The sequence below is a fragment of the Chionomys nivalis genome, chromosome 24 (assembly GCF_950005125.1).
Source record: "Chionomys nivalis chromosome 24, mChiNiv1.1, whole genome shotgun sequence".
Classification (NCBI taxonomy): domain Eukaryota; kingdom Metazoa; phylum Chordata; class Mammalia; order Rodentia; family Cricetidae; genus Chionomys; species Chionomys nivalis.
The window spans coordinates 18,906,021-18,925,608 of record NC_080109.1 but is presented as its reverse complement, the minus strand read 5'-3'; the positions used below and the strand labels follow the sequence as shown (position 1 = coordinate 18,925,608).

General features: G+C 45.5%; 1 protein-coding gene across 1 annotated transcript in view; it reads right to left on the bottom strand.

The window, feature by feature from the left end:
• Nucleotides 1-18,273, bottom strand: part of Mindy4b (MINDY family member 4B) — a 31,726-nt gene extending 13,453 nt beyond the window's left edge. The window contains exons 1-8 of the mRNA XM_057756836.1: nucleotides 18,167-18,273; nucleotides 17,902-17,935; nucleotides 15,999-16,166; nucleotides 8,074-8,193; nucleotides 7,285-7,376; nucleotides 5,142-5,307; nucleotides 4,440-4,505; nucleotides 964-1,034 (exon numbers count right to left, since the gene is read on the bottom strand). Of these exons, the coding sequence (XP_057612819.1) occupies nucleotides 964-1,034; nucleotides 4,440-4,505; nucleotides 5,142-5,307; nucleotides 7,285-7,376; nucleotides 8,074-8,193; nucleotides 15,999-16,166; nucleotides 17,902-17,935; nucleotides 18,167-18,273 (824 nt within the window). The remainder of the gene's footprint in view (nucleotides 1-963; nucleotides 1,035-4,439; nucleotides 4,506-5,141; nucleotides 5,308-7,284; nucleotides 7,377-8,073; nucleotides 8,194-15,998; nucleotides 16,167-17,901; nucleotides 17,936-18,166) is intronic.
• Nucleotides 18,274-19,588: the final 1,315 nt, after the last annotated feature.

Below are 19,588 nucleotides of genomic sequence, written 5' to 3'. Positions count from 1 at the left end.
CCATTCTCTCCCATACTGTGGGTTCTGTGGCTCAAGCTGAGGTCTAAAGGCTTGGGGAAACTGTCTTTTACCAGCTGACCCAGCTTGCCAGCTCCCTAGCTCCTCTTCACTCCTTATTTTGAATTTAAAGCACACTAAGTTGCCCATTCTGGCCTTACGCTCACCCTGTAATCAGGGTGATCCCTTTGCCTCAGCCTCCTGAGTGGCCGGGTTTACAGGCCTGTGAAGACATGTCTACTACATCTTTATCATAGTAAATGGCTTGAAGAATTTGCTTATCCATTAATATTGAAGATATGAAAGGGAAAAATAGTAATGTTTAAAACAGGTCTATGCTTAAATACGCATTGATTTAAATGAGCTTTCTAACCAAATAATAGTATAGCTCACACAAATGTCATTGTCGTTAAAGATACATTTCACGAACGCTGGCTCAGGTTTTGTAATTCTTCCCTCCTAGGAGCCCCTACCCCTGGTCTGGCTCTCAAAATCTTGCATTTATTTCAGAGTCTGGAAGAATGCCTTCCTCTTCCCTAGAACTTTCTGTGCTTACTGTAGGAGCCTGCCTCCTCTGGAATCCACCAGCAATCATTATCTCTACGCCACTTTGGGATGTCAGGTGCAGCCTGGTTTTGTCCACTAATTCTGGGTATATCTGCTATCTTCCCCAGAGTGGAAGCCACAGAAGATGAGCGTCCCATCGTCTCTTAGCTATACTTCCCATAGAACAGAACTTTGTATCGCATAGACAAAAGTAAGACATCTGAGGGGATAATTTGTAGATAAAAAATATTCATAAAAGACCTTGCCTATTCATATGGACGAATCAACTAAAGAGTAGACACACGGGCAGAAGAATAACTGTTGCATAAAATATGGAATGGGAATATTTTCCTACCGAGTTCACACCTATGTGGCCCCCTTCCTATAGGCAATGCCCACGTGAATGTTTGTGAAATTTACCTCTCGAAAGTTCTGGAGAGGACTAGGCTGTAGAGGAAGAGGATGACACCGTGGCTGCCTTCACCTTGGAACTGTGGAAAACAAAACCAATGCCTTTGCTTAAAAACACCGCTGATAGAGGGGTAGAGGGCACAGATGTGGGTATGACGTCAAGGTCTTAGGTCTAACAAAAGCCTGCCCCCTTCCTAGTTACTCCAAGAGCAGAGGCTGTCTTCTTCCCAGTCATTTCCTTCTCCACTTGAAGGCCTCAACGGGCCAACATTCTCTGTCTTCAACTTAGCCTTTCTTTCTTCTACTTCTATTTAGTGATTCTCTTTAAATCATGGCTATGATGTAAGTCTGTTCCCTTGCAGGACCCTTGGTTTTACACTGAGCTGACCTGCTTTGCTGAACATATCTTTTGTAGCTACCCCATTGAATTCCCAAGGAGCAGGAGAATCAGAGAAAGAGCTTTGGCATTGACAGGTACATAAAGACACTTTTATTCATCAGGTTCTTTTTGATTTTTTTTGTTTGTTTCTTTGTTTTGTTGAGACAGGGTTTCTCTGTGTATCTCTAGCTGTCCTAGAACTCACTCTGCAGACCAGGCTGGCCTCAAACTCGCAGAGATCTATCTGTCTCTGCCTCCTGAGTGCTGGGATTAAAGGTGTGTGCCACCACCCGGCTTTCTTTTAGTTTTATCTGAAACTTTCAGCAAATACTGCATTCCTCTCACTGCAGGTTGCAAAGGTTAAATGGAATAATGTACAGTATACGTCTTGGTTCTTGGAATATTTTGAGTCCATAGAATCTGTCTCTTTTTAAGGCTGTTCTGCTTAAAACTTTCAAATGATAATTCGTGACCCCGTGGATCATATCCAAACTGCCTAATCAAATCCAAGCCTCTCAGGGGCTAGTCTAATCTTAGGTTTTTCTCATTATTCCCCTTGCTACAAAGCAGCCCTTTGCTGGCCTCCCAGGTGTCCAGAGCTAGAGCCTTCTTAGAAGACACAGCAGCAGGAAGGCTTTTCCCAGGGCACCTTATTTTTCTTCATGGAATAATGTGTCTGCACGTATGCCTGTAACCTGTTACAGCACAGAACCCCCAGGCCAGTGGCACAGGCGGCAGACAGGAATTCAAATGGGTATTCTTCAGGGTGTAAGAGAAATGGGCAGTGTGGGGCCTGAGGCTAACTGGAAAGTTGTTGTGGGTTAGTTACCTAATTGCTGCTACAACAATGCCACAGCCTTGGAGGCTGGAAACAACACTCACGCTCCAAGCCCAGCGTGGCTCTTAATGGAAAGGCTGAAGAGACTACTAACCTGGGTTCTAAAGGAGCATGACTTCCTCCAGCTTTAAGAATCTGCCCTCATCTCTTCTTCATGGCCCACCACCTAGTCTTTTTGCTTTCCTTACAGCTCTCTAGAGTTCCCACTTCCTTCTTTCCATGTGCAATGACACGGTGGTTAATTGGGCACAGCAGTACAATCCAGAGTCATCCCCCGATCCCGAGAGTCCGAGTCGCACCTGCCAAGTCCCTTTTACCAGGTATGACTCTCCATCCTCCCGTTAGCTAATCCGCCGGGAGATCAGCAGCTTGTCAGTTAACTGAAGAGCGAAAAGAATGTAAGCTAAGTGTTACGGTCTTTTCTGGGATGAATTCTGGTGGCACGATTCTGATGTGAAATTTCCCCGTTGTTCTTTGACATGTACAGATTGAGACGTGAAGAGGTGTTAACACCACAGAGGCTCGCACTCAGCTCAGATGAGACAGGGTATTGACTTCCAAGGGTGGCTACCACACTTTAGCAGAAAATCGAATGTCCTAAAATAATAGGAATCCGTGTCCTAACAGCTCTGGGAAGTGGAGGTCTGAGACCAAGGTTCAGAGTAGGGCAGTACTTTCTGTGAAGGCCCTGGGACTGGGTCCATCCGGAATCTCTGTACATTTCTTGCTGAAGTCATTAGCACATGTTGGTTCTCAGGCCCATTACTCAGACGTCTCTCTGCCTTCGCTGTGTCTCATGCACTCTTCCCATGAATCAGTCTGCACATTTTCCCTCTTAAAAAGTAACAGCTGTTGGAACCCAGCTCTCCTTGATCCAGTTCGACCTCTTCTGATCTTGACTGCACCTTTAAATGACTTCATTTTCAAACGTTGCTAGGAGCATCATCAGTGTGTTTGCAGGGCAGGAGGAGGGGGTCTAGGGTCTCAGCATTTCTCTTGATGGAGGAGGCAGGGTGACGGAGGGCGGTGTCAGTTGCTCAGCTGACAGCAATAGTCCTCTTGCACACAAGCAGCCCTCAAATCTCAATGTTGAAATCCCTCCCTAAATAAAACTGGATACAGGACAGACGCAACTGATAGTAAATAGGATTTAATTTGATGAAGGTCTGTTGATTGCAGTGTGTAGCCTTACCTAAGGGAATTCTCCCCCTCACTCAGGAATTGGTGCCTGCTCCTCCTTAGTGGGGCTATGGTAATAGCCAATGTGGTTTGGCTGGCTGGGTCATCCCCTGCCGCTCTATCTGCACTGGTTCGTCCTCATGGGCTTAAGGCATTTCCTACTCATAACTGCCCGGTTCTTTTTATTTTAACAAAAAGAAAAAAAGCAAGGTCTTACTGTGTAGCACAGGCTAGCCTTGAACTTACGATCCTTGCAGCCTCCCTGCGTGCTCAATTCTTAGTTTTTACGGGGAAACATGTTTGTAGTCTCAGCTCGAATCCTCTGATTGAAACCCTGTCAACATTAGTGTAACCAAAATCCTCTACAGGATGTGTGTAAGTCCTGATGCTCCAGTCCCCCGCCTCTACTGCCTTTGCAATGAGTTTGATAAATCTCAGTTCCACCCATGTGCTCTGCAGCTCGTGGCTGCGTGGCTAGCCTGCTAATTCTCCTCTGCATACATTCTAGCTTTCTAATTCTTCCGAAAATCATGCTTCATTTTCTTTTCCTCAATTGAAGTCTTTCAAAAGCACCTTCCACTTTTCTGCCATCATTATCCAACTGCTTTGCCCCCTCTTTACCCAGGGTGGGGAAGAAGCAATGCCGTGGTGGACCTTGTGACGGTGCCATTAGAAGCGCTGCCTTCGCAAGGCCCTAAGTCACTTCCTTGAAGTCAGTGTGACCCGTCTTCCAGTCAGCTTAGTTTTCCTCCAGTTTTGCTTGTTAGTCATTAGATGAGGTAAACCTGCATTAACATTTTTCTCCTCTCTAAAACAATCCTGGAATACAGCCTGAAAGGTGCTAGTTTCTGGGGTTGATTAGCTGAAGAGAAAGAGACATCCGTGAGTGGCCTTGGTGTGATCTGGCTTCTTTCCAGGCTGGGAGGAGGGAAAGGCAGGCTTGCCTGTTTCTTGTCCTGCCCTTCCTTAGCCCTCCAAATGACCTGGTTTTCTTAACAAGCACCATTAGGAATATGCTTTCTGAAAGAAGGAAGATCTCTCTACGATCAGTTCCGCATAAAGGGATTACCTCAACGTTTAAACACTTACACATTGTAAATGATCATAGATGAATTTCTCAGCGGCTTCTCTCTCTGAAAATTCAAACAGCTGGAGCTACAGTTCAGGAATTGAAGATAAAAACGAAAAGGGAGATGAAAGGTTTCTCTAAGAGATATCATTTCACTGTTATTACCTAAAGGGGGGGTTGTTACATTACAAAATTACATCGCCAAAAATTGGCATCAAACACAAGGCCACAGAAAACACACATGGTAAGCCAGGTGGTGATGCCATCCCTGTTACATCCCTCAATTTTAAGTCACTATGATACCTCAAATAATAAAACCGTGAGCAGGTATTTTTTTTCCCTGATAGAGTTTAACTAACTTTATGATAACAGATAGAGAAAGACAACTAATGAACTGATGCTGATTTCAGATATGGATTTTTTTCTCTTTTCTTTCTTTCTTTCTTTCTTTTTTTTTGTGAGTATCAAACCCAGAGCTGAACAGCACATTTAACCACTAAGATAACCTATCCAAATACAATGTATTCTTGAACTCGAGTGAAATTCACCATCTTTAGGAGAAATTCGCCATTTTGGCCACCAGGCACTTATAGCCCTTGGTGATTGCACGTCTGAAGGTACCTTTGGCTAGTTCAGGTCCTCCGTGGGGCTGGGTTCCTATGACCATGTGTACGCTGAAGCTTCATTGGCTCTTTAGCTCACACGGGCTGGAGTGCGCTTACCCTCTCAATGAAATTGTCGCGAGAGCAGTCAAGAATCGAAGTGCTAGGGATGTCTCTGGTGACAAAACAGACGATGGCCTTCTGAGCTGCCCCTGCAGTCCACAGGATGCCAGCCAATGTGGCAGCTAGGGCTTGTTCCTGCTCACGCTGGCTCAGGTTACATAAGCTGCAATGCAGGCAGTCAGGGAAAAAATCAGCAACCTGGTCTCTGATGTTTGTGTCTCTTTCTGAGTATGGGGGACAGCCTCCTGGCTCCCCTCTCAGCCTGCCCTGTGAGGGTGGTGCAGGATAGCCCGATCTCTCTGCGCAGACCTTAACTGCAGTCTTCAGGGCAACACCAGCCTGTCTCATCCTAGCGCTCGCTCCCCTGTTGGCTAGCTCTGAACTCCAAAACGGGTCGCCCTGAACATGTTGCCAACTGATAGTCATTTTTCAAGTCCAATCCCAAATTAATCCTTGCAGCTTTGCCTCCCACGTGTTTACTTTGTAAAGCCTCTTCCCAGATGGAACCCCAAGGACCCCCTGCACATTCCGTTCCTGTGCCCCTCCCTCAGGCACGTTGCACCTCCCTTTCCGCCTGGTCAGGTCTTAAAGCGCCCCCTCCTCCCCGCCACGTCAGCTCACCCTGAGCCGCCCGTCCCTCACCTCACTAAGTACCTTGCACACATTACGTCATTTAATGCACGAAGGTGCTCTGCGGCAGTACCACATCTATTCCCATTTTAGAGGTGAGGGAGTGAGATACAGAGCTGACTCATTCAGGCCCCCTGGGTCCTGAGTCTGTGGTCTTTCCTATCTCACCACTGCCGGGAGGACCTCCAGCTTCTCTGGGGAGTGGGAGCAATCTTTCTTCTGCTTATTTTATTTTTCAAATTTTTAAGATCTGGTTCTCAAAGAAACGCGGACAGAGGCTAGCAGTTACTTGTATTGTTTGTCCAGCTCTTTGATGGGATGGAATAACCGCAAAGCTTGCGCAGATAGAATGACAGAAAGACCATGTGCTTACAGGGAGGAGAGGGAACTTGTGACGGGGGAGGTCCAGGAAGGCCACACGGAGCAGGGCAACCAGAGCAGTGACTTACTTACATGTATTTGATGTTTTAGCTCAGATCAACTGCTAGGCTGTACGCTTATGTAGTACACTGGTGTGTATTTTAGTTCAGATATCTTGCACTCTCACGTGATGGGTGTGTCCCCCAATCTACTTTGGGTCCTGCTTCTGTGACTCCTACTTTCCAACTCTTCTACTGGCTTGGAGTCACTTAGCCAGAAATGACTAAAGTGATATACTTTCTTTCCTTTGGAGGGCCCAAGCCAATGACTGTCTGGAATGACTAGCAGGGAAGCCTCACCTCTTCACTGAAGGCGGGCACACTGAAGAGCAGCCTGTGTTCCCTAGCTCTGCCTTGTAGCTTTCACTGAGATGACTGGGGATCCCCTCCCTCCTTGGTGCCTCTCCTTCCTTATCCTGCTTCCTCACCCTCTTATATCGGTCTCCAGAAGGCACCCCCTTAATAAATCCCTTGCATAAAGAATTTGCATCCTGGGCTCTGTTTCTACTGAAGGTGTTTATTCCTGATCTTAGAATGTATTACACCCTGAGCTCTTGTTTTGGGTGATATACCTTATCTTGCTGGAGGATAGATGTCTTTGGCTGATTTTTAATCCTTTAGTATCTAACATAGGGAATCATGAGAGAGGTTTCTTAGTTTCTAAGTGTGAGCTGATTCTGTAACAAGAAGGCAAGCAGAAAACAGGGTTCCATGGCGCCAGGCTAAGAAGGAAGATGGCCCCTCCAATTGTCGGCTTTGCCATGGCCACTTGAGTCTCTCTATAGGTGTTAGGCTGGGCCTTCCCACCTAATCTGGAAAATGAGCACCCCTGAAACCTGCTGTTTCGTTTTCCTGGCCTGCAGTGGAACATGGAGTCTGTCAAGCTTATTCTGCAGGTGAACACTGAATGTGACCTCAGGAGAAGTCCTCCCAGGGTAATCCCGCTCCTCTGGGAGAACCTGAGCCATTTCTGTCTTACAGGGACAGACATCGTTCCTGAAGCCGCCTGAGAGTTTCATTATGACTGTTTAGCAAAGAAACATTCTAGATCCATTAGGCCATCTTTTATATGCTAACCACGGTTCTCTTACCTGTGAAGGCTGCGGTGTTTTTCCTCTCTGGAAAAGAGTAAGTGTTTGATGATGGAACCTTGCACGGCCATCTGAACACTCTGGGCACCTCCCTGAAGTGGGCAAAGAGGCCAGTGAGGTAGGAAGGCTGCAGATGGGTACCACCCTAGCGGGACCTCGGGGCCAGCATCACAAGGAGTAAATCTTGGAACTGGATGCTGTCACTGTGCTTCTCTGCAACCTTCCCTTCCTGCTGGCCCTTGGGGCTTAGCAAAGGGACACTCTGGGTCACCATCTCTGTGAGCTACAGCTGGATGCCATCACCAAGCTAGAATCTACAGTGGCTGGCTTCCTGCCTTGAGCCTGATCCCTGGGATCAAGATCTGCTCCTTCCTGTTGTCGCTGCGTGTTGCTTCATACCACACTTTCACATCCGAGGGCGGCAGGAAACCAGTGCGCTATCTCCTGAAATGTAGGTGTGACTAGTGACTCCTGACATGGATTACTGATATTTCAATCAAGCCAGAAAGAGTTTCTAGAGTTTCCTCGGCCTTGTGAATCTTTCTGGGGGCTTGAAATTCGGAGAGAAGTAGCACAATGAGAATTGAGAAGAATTGGAGGCATAAAGAGATTCGGGCTTGGCTAGAGCCTGAACAATACTTGGTGACATTAAAAGGTCTTTTATCATTCAGAGCTACACATTCATTTCTACATTTGATTATAATGACACATGCATCCATAGAGAAGCATAGACAAGCAAGATGAGATTAGGAACTGGAAATGACTGAGCCAGCTGTCGCCAGCTGTCACCTTTTCTACTTGTAAAGCAAAAGCCAGGTCAGAGAAGGGGCGGTGAAACTTGAAATGTGCCTTCCTCCAGTCACTGCCCAGGGTGTGGACGGTATTTCCAAAGAGACTTCTTTGCAACATCTGAAAAAGAGGATGAAAAGAGCCGGGTGGTGGTGGTGCATGCCTTTAATCCCAGCACTCGGGAGGCAGAGGCAGGCGGATCTCTGTGGGTTCGAGGCCAGCCTGGTCTACAAGAGCTAGTGCCAGGGCAGGCTCCAAAACCACAGAGAAACCCTGTCTCGAAAAAAAAAAAAAAAAAAAAAAAGGATGAAAAGAGCAGTGAAGTCACCCAGCCTTGTTCTCATCTACGTTCAGATTTGCCTCAGACTTGAGTTCCGGTTTTCATCATATAAAGTCCTGGGCAAAACTTTCCCAACAGGTTTTCTCAGGAGAGTCCTGGAAATTCAGTGCATCTGACTGTGTCTCTGTGTGCCAGCCAGCTCCACTGTTGTGCTCCGACATAGACCACTCTCTCTCCTTGTGCCTCTTTGCCCCATTATCTGACTCTACAACGCTGATTTCTCCCATCGCTGAGGTTTCTCCCTTGATTGAGGGGAGGAGATGAAGCAGACAGGACCCCACACTCCTGCCCTTAGTTTAATAGCAATTTCAATGTAGTACACTGAGATCTGTGAGGAGAGAGAGAGAAAGAGAGAGAGAGAGAGAGAGAGAGAGAGAGAGAGAGAGAGAGAGAGAGGAACGAAGAATGTATCATTTTGGTTCCTGGGTTCAGAAGGGTTAGTCCTGCTGTTATCTGTTCAATCCCATATTTGCAGGGGAAGACATAACAGAGCAGAACAGGTAGGAAGGGTGGACAGGGGACTGTCGGAGCTTGGCTATTTTTCCTATTTCCCCTCCTACTCTGGCAGGGCCTCCAGCGAACGAAATAGTGCCATTCGATTTCAGGAAAGGTCTTTCACCGCAATAAATTCTCCCAGAAAGCCCTCATAGGCATATTTCAAGGTCTGCCTCCATCTCTTAGGTGATTCTAAATCGAGTCATATTGATTATGAAAATTAACTATCTCACCATTCATAGTCAAAAGCTTAACAGTCACAGCATATACTTAACATGGCGTGAGATTTGGCTACGTTAGTAGTCTAATACCCCGAAACTATGCACAGGCTACAATATGTGACATTCCATGGGGTGGTAAAAGTGCCATGAAATAAAAAAGGGAGGAGAGAATATTGAAGCTGAATTACTCAGAAAAACTTTGTGGCAGAGGCCGGATTTGAACTAGGCTGGCAATGGCCTGTGTCAAGCATTTTATGTGTTCTGAGCATGGGACTAAGTTTGGAGCAAGTTATAATTACTATATGCATTTAGTTCTAGGAGGAGGTACTGTTACTTGGAAGGATCTGCAAATCCTTGGGAGGCAAGCCTGTAAGAGATTATATCGATTGTGTTAACTGAAGCAAGAACAGTTCACTAAAAGTGGCTGGGATCATGGGCTGTATAGAGAGGAGAAGCTGCCACAGGTGTTCTCATTTCTGCTTACGGGTTTGGTGCAGGTCATGACCCGCTGCTTCAAGCCGGGATGTTTTAACTTCTCTGCCATAGTGTGCTGCCCTCGTAAGTGTAAATATACCCTTTCTTCTTGAGTTGCTTCTATCAACTTTTTTTTTTTTTAAATCACAGTCCACGCTTCCTGGCTGTTTTGCTCTGTCAATATGTCCCCACCATGATAGAATGAAGCCCTCTGATGCTATAAGCCAAACTTAACAAAAGAAACTAAGACACTTAGCATCATCCTTCTATCTAGCCTGGGGAGCTCGAGGCAGAGAAGGGAGGCGCTTGCTGTAAGCTAGCAGAAACAATGGGGTTGCACCCATTACTCTAAGATCTCTGCCATGTTGATTCTATGTGTTCCTTTATCTTTTTTATCTTTATGTTTCCTTTATTTTGGTGTCCAAAACACTGCTCAATTAATATTTTCCACTAGATGAGACTGCCTTTGTAATTGAGCACAGGCTTGCTGTAAAAGGACACTTTTACCACTTCCTCTAGTGAGAAGCAACATCACTTGTCATATGGCGTCAGAGAAATCAAATGGGCGTTGAGCAGTGTTAGACAAATAGACTCTAGAGCCCAGCTGGTGCAGAGCCATGGTGCCTTTCTCTAGCTTTGCACAGAGCGGGTCCCTTGGGTTTGCAGAAGAATTAGGAGAAGCTTGGATCTGACATGCTCTTTTCCATGCCAGCTCAGAGGCTGCTTTCACAGCTGGAGTTGATTTCTGTCCACCTTCAAGGAAAGGTTATGCTTCTCCTTGGGAGCCAGAGCCCAGCAGTGTCTTCAAGAAAAGCTCTCTGAGCTGGTTCTCAGGGCGAGGATGTGGCAAGGAAAAGCAGCAAAGATGCCCAACAGCTGCCCTTGGAAATACAAGACAAGGTGCACACTGTGGCAAAGAGGCCACTGGCCCACAGTGTGTGCAGGAGAAGCATTGCAAACCAATGAGAAGTGTTCCCCCCAGATGCAGAGTTTGGATAGCCCAGAAGAAAGACTTTGATAAGCCTGCATCCATCTTAGGCTCGAAAGACCTCCTATAGTAAGGATTAACTAGGCTTATTTCTGTTTATGATTAAACCTGTTTCTCAAGGATTGAGTGCTGCCCCACCTATGACCTTAGCTACAAATTGTTCTGCACTGCCAGTTGCAGGAATGGTGAACATGTATTTATTTCAAAGCGGTTATTATGACTAGCTGTTGTTAAGACTGCCTTGTTATTGCTATGACCACCCATTGTTACGACCCCTTTGTCATGAATACCTGTTATGACTACCTTGCAACCATGTCTTTGTTTCAGGGCATTATTATGACCAACTTGTGCGTATGTTCTACTTGCCTGCCAAATACCCCATTTGGAAACCCCCTACTCCTGAACTATAAAAACCCTTATCTAGGTCCAATGCTGATCTCTTGAACCCCACCTTTAGAGTAAGATAGCCCATGCATAAGAATAGAAAAACCTTGCTTTAATTAATTTGGCCATTATTTGGGTTAGTGTTCTTTCTCCCAAAACACATGGAATTAACAGTTTCCAACCCAAAGACTGAGAAGCTGCAACTGACCCTGACTTCATTGACCATGGAAACATTCTTATTTCCATACTGAAAAGCGGGACAGCTGATCTCATTGAATATCATGCAGGTTGTTGAAGGAGAGGGATGGAAAGGGGCCTTGGAAACCTCAAGTGCTGAGCAAATGCAGAATGTCACCAGTGTGCCTTTGTCTATGCGGTGTGGAAGAAAGCCCCAACACAGATGGGAAACTGGCAAAAAGGAGGGAGGAGAGAACGTGAAAGATTAAGACAAAGAAGGCTCAGGATTCACATTCAGTTTAAAACCGTCTGCAAGCCCAGCCAGGTTTTCTGCTGCTGTTGCTGGCTGCCACCCTCAGCTTAGCTTCCCTTCCAATTGCACCTCTGGGGTGCTTGGGAGCAGGGAACTGGAGGCTCCCCGGCCAGTGTGACAAAGATATTTACTTATGTAATGCTCATTTTCATATCAGAGATAACTTACTATAAAATTAATCTGAAACACACTTAGGGAGATTTGTATGTTGTGCTGCCTTTATATGTTGGGAATGATGGCTGAAATGGCATTATTACTCAACACAGTAAAGCACAGGGTACGGCATTTCTATTTCCATTGGCTGGCTTTCTAGTATTTGTAACGTACACATTCAAGCAGGTGTCCAATCATTCTCCCAACACCCAGGATCTGGATTCAGTCAATCCACAGTGAATGTGTCTGTGTAGCACTTGTGTGAATGACAATCACTGTTGTCACGATCATCCTCTGCTAATATGGGACACAGAGCCAGGAGAGAGAGGATTTTGTTACAAATACAAGACTATTTAGGAACCTGTGGGTGGTCACCACAGTGGTTTGTACTTGCGTGGGGTTTCAGGGCAAGCAACGGTGACAGGGTAAGACAGTGCAAAAATTCCTCCGTCTTGGATTCTTGCTGAGGCCCTTTGCAAGTTTAGCTGGAATCTGATCTCATTGCTGGAGAATCCCAAGGAAAATTGCCTATTCTGTTCTAGGAACCCAAGGTCAGGATGCCCTTAGTTGACTTAGTCTTTCTGGGTAGGACCTCCTAGAGATAACCACTCGTAGCTTCTGCTGAACTGCTTCTTCTGCAAAGAACCCTATCCCACCTCCGCAGCTGCCAAGCAAGATGCCAGGATGTGAGTTTTGCCTTCAAAACCCTGCACTCTGGACACTCGGGGTCACACCTAGCTAGATCCCCGAGTACCTGGCTGTGGTCCCGGCTGGCTAGAATAAGACTTTCAGTTGGCTGTAAACTGTGTCTAAGTGGTCGTTTCTGGTGGCCTACCCATAACACAAGAGTGGGAGTCATAATTTATGACCTCGAGATGGGAGGAGTGGGGTCTCGAGCTAGAGAAAGGAGCATTCTCACCTTGTTGACTTTGTCCTGCCCCTCCCAGCAGTCTCACCTTAGCCATTTCCATTGCTCAAACCCAGCAGAAATCAGAGTAAAGGTTTCCCTATTGATAGGAGGTGTTCCATTTATAGAAACCCTACAGTTCAAGTTCATGGGCAAAAAGGGTGATGGAAAGGTCGTAGCCGATTTCACTAATGGCTCCTAAGATGCCTCAGAGGGATATGCAGGGGCAGAATATCAAGAATTCCCTGTCTATGAGCCAGACCTCATCTGGTGTACCAGCTTCTGCCTTCACACACACACACACACACACACACACACACACACACCCCTGCTATTCCTCCAGCAGAGCCCATCGCTGGTCTCTTGATAGCACTTTTTTACTATGAGATTTGTGGGGAGTTTTGCAGCTATATCAGGAGTTTGTTTATTGGTTGCCAATAATAGGCCACCTGAATGTGTTTCAAGCTGGGTGTTCGAGTCTGGAAGTGGAAGAGGATAGGGATCTGGGACCACTGGGATGGAGAACTATCCGACAGGACTGGGTAAGAGCTCAGGGGTCGTGACTCTGTTTCATCAGGGGCTGTCAAGTCCTCTCATCCACCAAGCAGTAGAAGTAAGGAAGGATAAAAGCTCTAGTGGGAGACAAAAGGCAGCAAAAGGTGAGGAACGGGAGAGGGGAGGCTGGAGCGGGTGGTAGGTTGCTGCACCCCACCCCGCTTCCTGGGGGATTCCCAGCCAAGATACAGCCCGGTGGCCTGTCAGAAAGCGTCACACGTCAAGAGCAGCAGAGCTACACAAAAGGCGAGTGTTTTGACTCCGAGGCTCTGATAATTTGCCAGGCGGCTGCACTCCTGAAATGCTGATGAGAGCCGGTCAAGCTTCCAAGACTCCTCCCCAGAACAGGCGCCTTCAGACTCCCAAAGCTCCCTGCTCAAGTCCCAAGGTGTGTTTAATAACGCTGCCGCTATTCAGAGGACACACGAGCATCTGGGCCACATAACGGGAATAAATCCAAATTCATTTTTTTTTAAAGAAAAATCAATTCTCTCTACTTCTGGGACTTCCTTAACACTCCATCAACTCTGTTTCCACTGCACGAGTCTGAATCTTTTGTTTTACAGCCGTTCCCAAGGGGAGAGAACCGCCTTGGGGAGGGTGGGGAAGAGCTCCCCTGGCCACTATTTGTGTTTGCTAGGGAGGCAAGCTTGCAGATCTGTGCTCCCCCGCCTCCCCAACACAAGGCTTCCAAACATCTGTGAGTGCTTTTTTTATTTTTAAAATTTGTGTGTGTGTTTTTAAAAATAGACAGTACTTTGTGTGGCTGAAAAGCCAGAGTACAAAATGTGTACTGTGGAAAAAAAAAAAAAGGATCCCTCCCGTTTGTCTCCTTGCCCTCCCCCTCCACTCTTTGTGGCCTAGGAAGCCTTGCAGAATTTACTTCTTTATTTACAGGCAAATACCAATATAGAATCACAATTTTCTCTCTTTTCTTCCCACATAAAGAGTTGGTAAGTTTTTCAGACATGTAAATTTTAAAACGATGCTCTACATAGAAATTTCTTACAGACGACAAGAACATTAACTTCTCAAGTAACATGCATAAACAAGCCGAATGACCCTCATCAAGAAAGCTCGGGATGTCATGGGTTTCAGATTCTGGAATATTATGCGTGCACACTCTTGTGTGTGTGTGTGTGTGTGTGTGAGTGTGAGTGAGTGTGTGTGTGTGTGTGTGTGATAGGACACCTGGGCAATAGGGCTCAATTAATATGAAGCTAGCTATAGTTCACATAAATCTTAAGCCCACGGCACAAAGGTAGTTGCTATGACATTCAGAGTGCCTGTGGCTTTGCTGCAACATGAGGTCAGGTGTGGAACTTTCCTCTTGTCATGTCGGTACACAAAAGAGTTTTGGAGCATTTAGGTACCGGACTAGACATGAGCAGGTGCATTGCTGTAACTTCTGAACTTTATCACAGTATGGGCGTCATAACATCTGAGCCCTACAGCACGCCCAGGATCACACACTACTGTTCATTATTTAGAAGGAGAACAGCTTACTGGAGACGTAAGACACAAGTTGAGACTCCGTCTCAGGCTTCACAGCCAGAAATGAAGTAGAGCGTCTTGGGTCTGACGAGAGCTCTGCTGCATGCCTGATCTCCTGAGAGCCAGGGAGAGAAAGAAGGGAGGGCAAGAGACGGAGCTGCCCTTGGTGCCCGAGAAGCCCAATGAAGACTTTATATGATAGTTCTGTGTGGCATTTCCAGAAGAGGTTTCAGTCCCTGCTCATTGCTCTCCAGTGGGCCCTGCACAGGCTGCACCTTTAGTGTATGTGACAGGTCTGACCACACAGCAAATGCTGCTGCTCTTTGCCAAGATGCTTAGGCTGGTTTTGGTTGTCTTTGCAATGGTCAGGGTGCACAAGCCTTTGAAGGAAGAGCTTCTTCTAACTCCAATCCTCAGCCCTTGTGGTCCTCCAGTGTGACACAGATATTCGGAGAATGGGGAGAGTGTGGGATATTGTCTTGGAGGCTCAAGTGTCATTATGATTTAGGGATCCTATTGGAGGACAGCCTAATCAGAGGGAGCTCCCACCCTTGCTGGTATTTCTTTTTGGCTTAACCTTACCTCACTCAGCAGCCTTCAGTTGTGTCTTCTGACCATGGCACAAGCTCCTTCTCACAGCAGGACCTTGCCTCCAGCCCCGACTTGTTTGTCTCCCTTGAGTGACTCTGGTTTTATTTCCTGGCCAAGACTCTCATGCTCATAAGGATCGACACTTGAATTCAATAAACCGTCTCTAAGGCCAAAAGCTGCCAGATCACCTTAGCACCTCAAATGTCAAGTTCTTTTTTGTTTGTTTGTTTGTTTGTTTTGACACAGGGACCCTGTATGTAGTTCTGGATGTCCTGAACTCACTATGTAGACCAGGCTGGCCTCAGACTCACAGCGATCCTCCTGCCTCTGCCTCCTGAGTGCTGGTTTTAAAGGTGTGCACCACCACAGCCTGGTCTGTCAAGTTCTTTTGACGTCTATATATTAACAACTCTCCAAATGGTTTTCTTCTGAGATCAAAGCCTTGTTCTAAGATCAGATCTAGAAAGCTTCTCTGTCTCTGTCCTGCCTGTCCCTTTTACCCATTTGTGACACACTCATCCATCTGTCAAATAAACACTTGTTCTAGTGTTTGCTAAACAACAAACCATTAGAGTGGAACCCTTGTTCTCCCTCAAATATAACTGAGAATGTAAAGAGACCTAGAGTCTGTGAGGAAAAGACAGTCACCACCGGTGTCCTTGACAAACACCATAAATAAGTCATGTTAATTATTTACTCCTTTTACCAATAACAGCCATCTGTGGTCTCGTCTTCCGTAATACCCTCCCACGACAGGAGATCCAGTTCCCCAGTGCTATTGGCTGGGGGAAGATCATGTTTCATTTCATGTTTAATTGACATGCTCTACTTACTGTGGCCACCGCTGGGGAGATGGGCAAACCATTCAGTTTTGAAGAGACGGTGGAGAGTTTGGGGACAGGACAAAAGCTATGGGATGGCACCTGTTCTTGTCCTTTGGGTCGAAGCATTCCCGGTCCGTCTCCAGTTTCCTCAGCAGATACATGACTGCCATCACGATTCTGTGTGAAATGACACCTTCCAGTAAAGTAAACAGCTACTAAAGACCCAGCTTTTACGTCTGTCAGTGTTCGGGAAATGTCGTCTCCCTTTTAAAGATGTCTAAGCTGTGACAAACAGTGGCAAAGGGCCAGAAAGGCCCAGTGTCTGTGTCAAGGTTTCTCCTGAGCTTTATGGGACAGGAAGTGACTGTAACTATGGAAACATAATGAATGCTACTAAGACCTTGACTTGAAATTACATTTAGAGAAGAATGCAAATGTCACCACGTCTTGTTTTGGGATGACAGCATTTTGTAAGTGCTGAATGAGTTATCCATCTAGGCCAGGTTATCCTTGTTATCTTGTTAACCGGACAATCAAAGAATTGGGTACTACCCTCCCCCTTAATTCTTTCTGATTCATTTGTCCCCTCAAGGGACTGTGATTCCTTAAACACTCCCTTCTGTCTTTTTAAAAAAACAATCTATTTTTACATTTCTTGACCTATGCTTGTGGCATTTCTGGGTTAGTTAACATCAACTCTTAATCGACTCATTCCTATACCAGTGTTATGAAAACAGCTTCCCGGCCACGAAGGGTACTGCCTTCTTAGTGTTTCTGTTCTCCTAGAGGTGAGGATGCTTTCTTATCTCATGAACACAGCATCTGATTCACAGAAGCCGATGGGCTGCGGTGAATTTTGTAACCCAAATGGAAAATCATCACCTTCATACCAATGGGCTTTCCCATCCTGAGTCAAACCGTAAGCTGGAATTTATTTACGTCTTCCCTTCGACAGCCATCTTATCTTTGGAGTGTCCTATCTCCCCAGTGGTAACTATCAAAATTTAATATTTCCAGAACCAAAGTAGAAACATTATCTTCCTGATTCTAATTTAGACTAGGGCTAAGGCAGCTTTAGAAAAAAAAAAATGAGGCTTTGCTTACAAGTTCCTCACAAGAAAGGAAGTGCTTTAGCCATGCAGTTAAACTACTGACAATTCAATTGCTTAATCACATGTATTAGTGCCAGGAAAAAAAATCACCTTAATGGTTTGTGCTGCCTTGGTTCAGAGATTGAAGTGTATCCTGAAATTCAAGGTCATTACCTTACGCTTTTAGGCTATATAGATTACACATGTCTTTCATTTCACATTGTATGAGAAGCTGGAAAATGCCTTTATATCACCAGAACATAATTTTATGTCCCTTGTTTGAAAACAGCGAGGGAAAACAACTTTCAGAAGCCAATAAAAGCAATTATGATTTAAACTACTTTTCTTTAGGGACATGACCACACTCAGTTGCTACAGTGTAGCTTTGTTTTACAGGTGGAGGAACTTTTCTATTCTCACCCCGCTTTTTCTAAATAATAGCAATATGGTGTGCTTATTGATAAAAAGAGGGAGAGGCCGGGCAGTGGTGGTGACCCCTTTAATCCCAATACTCGGAAGGCAGAGGCAGGCGGATCTCTGTGAGTTCGAGGCCAGCCTGGTCTAAAGAATGAGTTCCAGGACAGGCTCCAAAGCTACACAGGGAAACCTGTCTCAACAAACAAACAAATAGGAAAAAGAAGTATTGAGAGAAATTTATGAAGAAAACCTCTCCCACGGGCTTTTAACCTCCCTAATGTTTCCACATGTTCCATGCCGGAGCCTGGGTGACATGGTGTGCACTGGATACATGCTAATCATCTGTGTGACTGTTTGAGGGAGCAGATAGAGAAACAACACACTGGCTTTGAGGAAGCAATTACCTGAGAATCTGTGCTGTTGCTTCTCAACCTGTAAGTGAAAGAGAAAACAGCAGGTGAATCATCGAGTCCACTCAAACCTTGCATCCTCACACCGCCCTAGTCCCCGCCTGGCTAGAGTCTGTCAGCAAAAGATGTGCGGGAGGTCTTTTAACTGTAAGTCTATGACGAACACTTCTCATGCGACAAACATAAATATCTTTGGCTCACACACCTTGGACCCCTGTTTTGGAGGGGCGAGACAATGACAGCTCTTACCTATGATTCTTACCTGAAGATTCCCCTCCATCTGTCAAGAAGTAAAATTTCCCTAGTGATCTCATTTAAATCCAGCCCGAGAGGACTCTGTTCCTGGACTGAGATCTCTGTATCCATTTAGAGAAAGTGACTGCTTAGAATGAGGAGGCTGTGGAGATGGGAGAGACAGCCTTGCTGTGGAGAGGAGAGGCGTCTGGAACACAGAGCTCAGGCGACACAGTTGCTGCTCTGAGCAGATTCCATTAAACTTTCATTAGAGGTGAGGTACGTTTTTGTACGTTCGTCCACCGTGTAGGTGCCATGAATGTTTAATTCAAGATAGGTTTATAAACAAAGGGATTTCAATTACCTGCATGAAATCATTGGAGATAATGTAACTGATAAAACACTATGCGGGTGTAATGGGATTGATCCTTGGGCTAGGCTGTCTCCTGGAATGGGTTAGTGGAGCAGGAATGCGCTGACACGGGGACTGAGAACCATCCTGATCACATAAAGAAATGTTTGTATGGGCCAAGGACGACACCGGCTAACAAGCAGATGTGCGGCGTAGAATTTAGTGGACAGAAATCTGGCACAAATGCCGAAGAGCGGGTGCCAAGGAGAAATCTAAAAGTCCTATCTCTCTCTGTTGGCTGAATGCATTGTACTTACAATAATTGGCATAATAAAAATTATTAGTGGTCACGACCTTGCAGGTTTTCCTGCCAGTTTGATTGCTGATGCAAAGATAGGGGATTGGTTACCAGCGAGTTTTGTTCCTTCCTCTGACTACTGGTGTTAAAACTGAACATCTTTAAGAGACCATTTTCTCTGTAGATGTTTCTGGACATGAGTTCCGTAGAATCCTAGGCATGCAAAGAAGTCACTTAGATTTATTGTAGCCAAAGTGGTCAGGCCTCAGAGGACTGGTGGCTTATATTACTGCAAAGACCTTGAAGCACAGCAAGGCACTTTATGCGCAGGCAAACTGTGCATTCCACAATGCACAATCCAACTTAGGAGCACTCCACCACTGTTTCTTAGATTTTGGGTGATGCTAGCCATTTCATATTTACATGCCCTGTAAATGTCTACCAGATTTAACATGCTCTTGTAAACCTAAGAGGTATAAATAAATCCTTTCTTATTGCCTCTCTTAAACCTTAAATTTTATTCCAAAAAGATAAAAGTCTTCACATTTTCCTCTTTATAATTTTACAGTTTTAATGGTGGTATCCATGTTTAATATTTATTAGGCAGCTCTACTACAGAAGAAGAAATAAGAGATTGCACAATTCTTGTTCTCAACTAATATAATAATGAGAAATGTTCTCAAAATTCCTATTTAGAAAACTGTATTAAAAAAATAAATTCTAGATGTGCCATTTAAATTATTTAGAGACTCCAAAGCCAGGAAAAGAGAACAGCTGAGAAGGCCATTTTTCTTAAG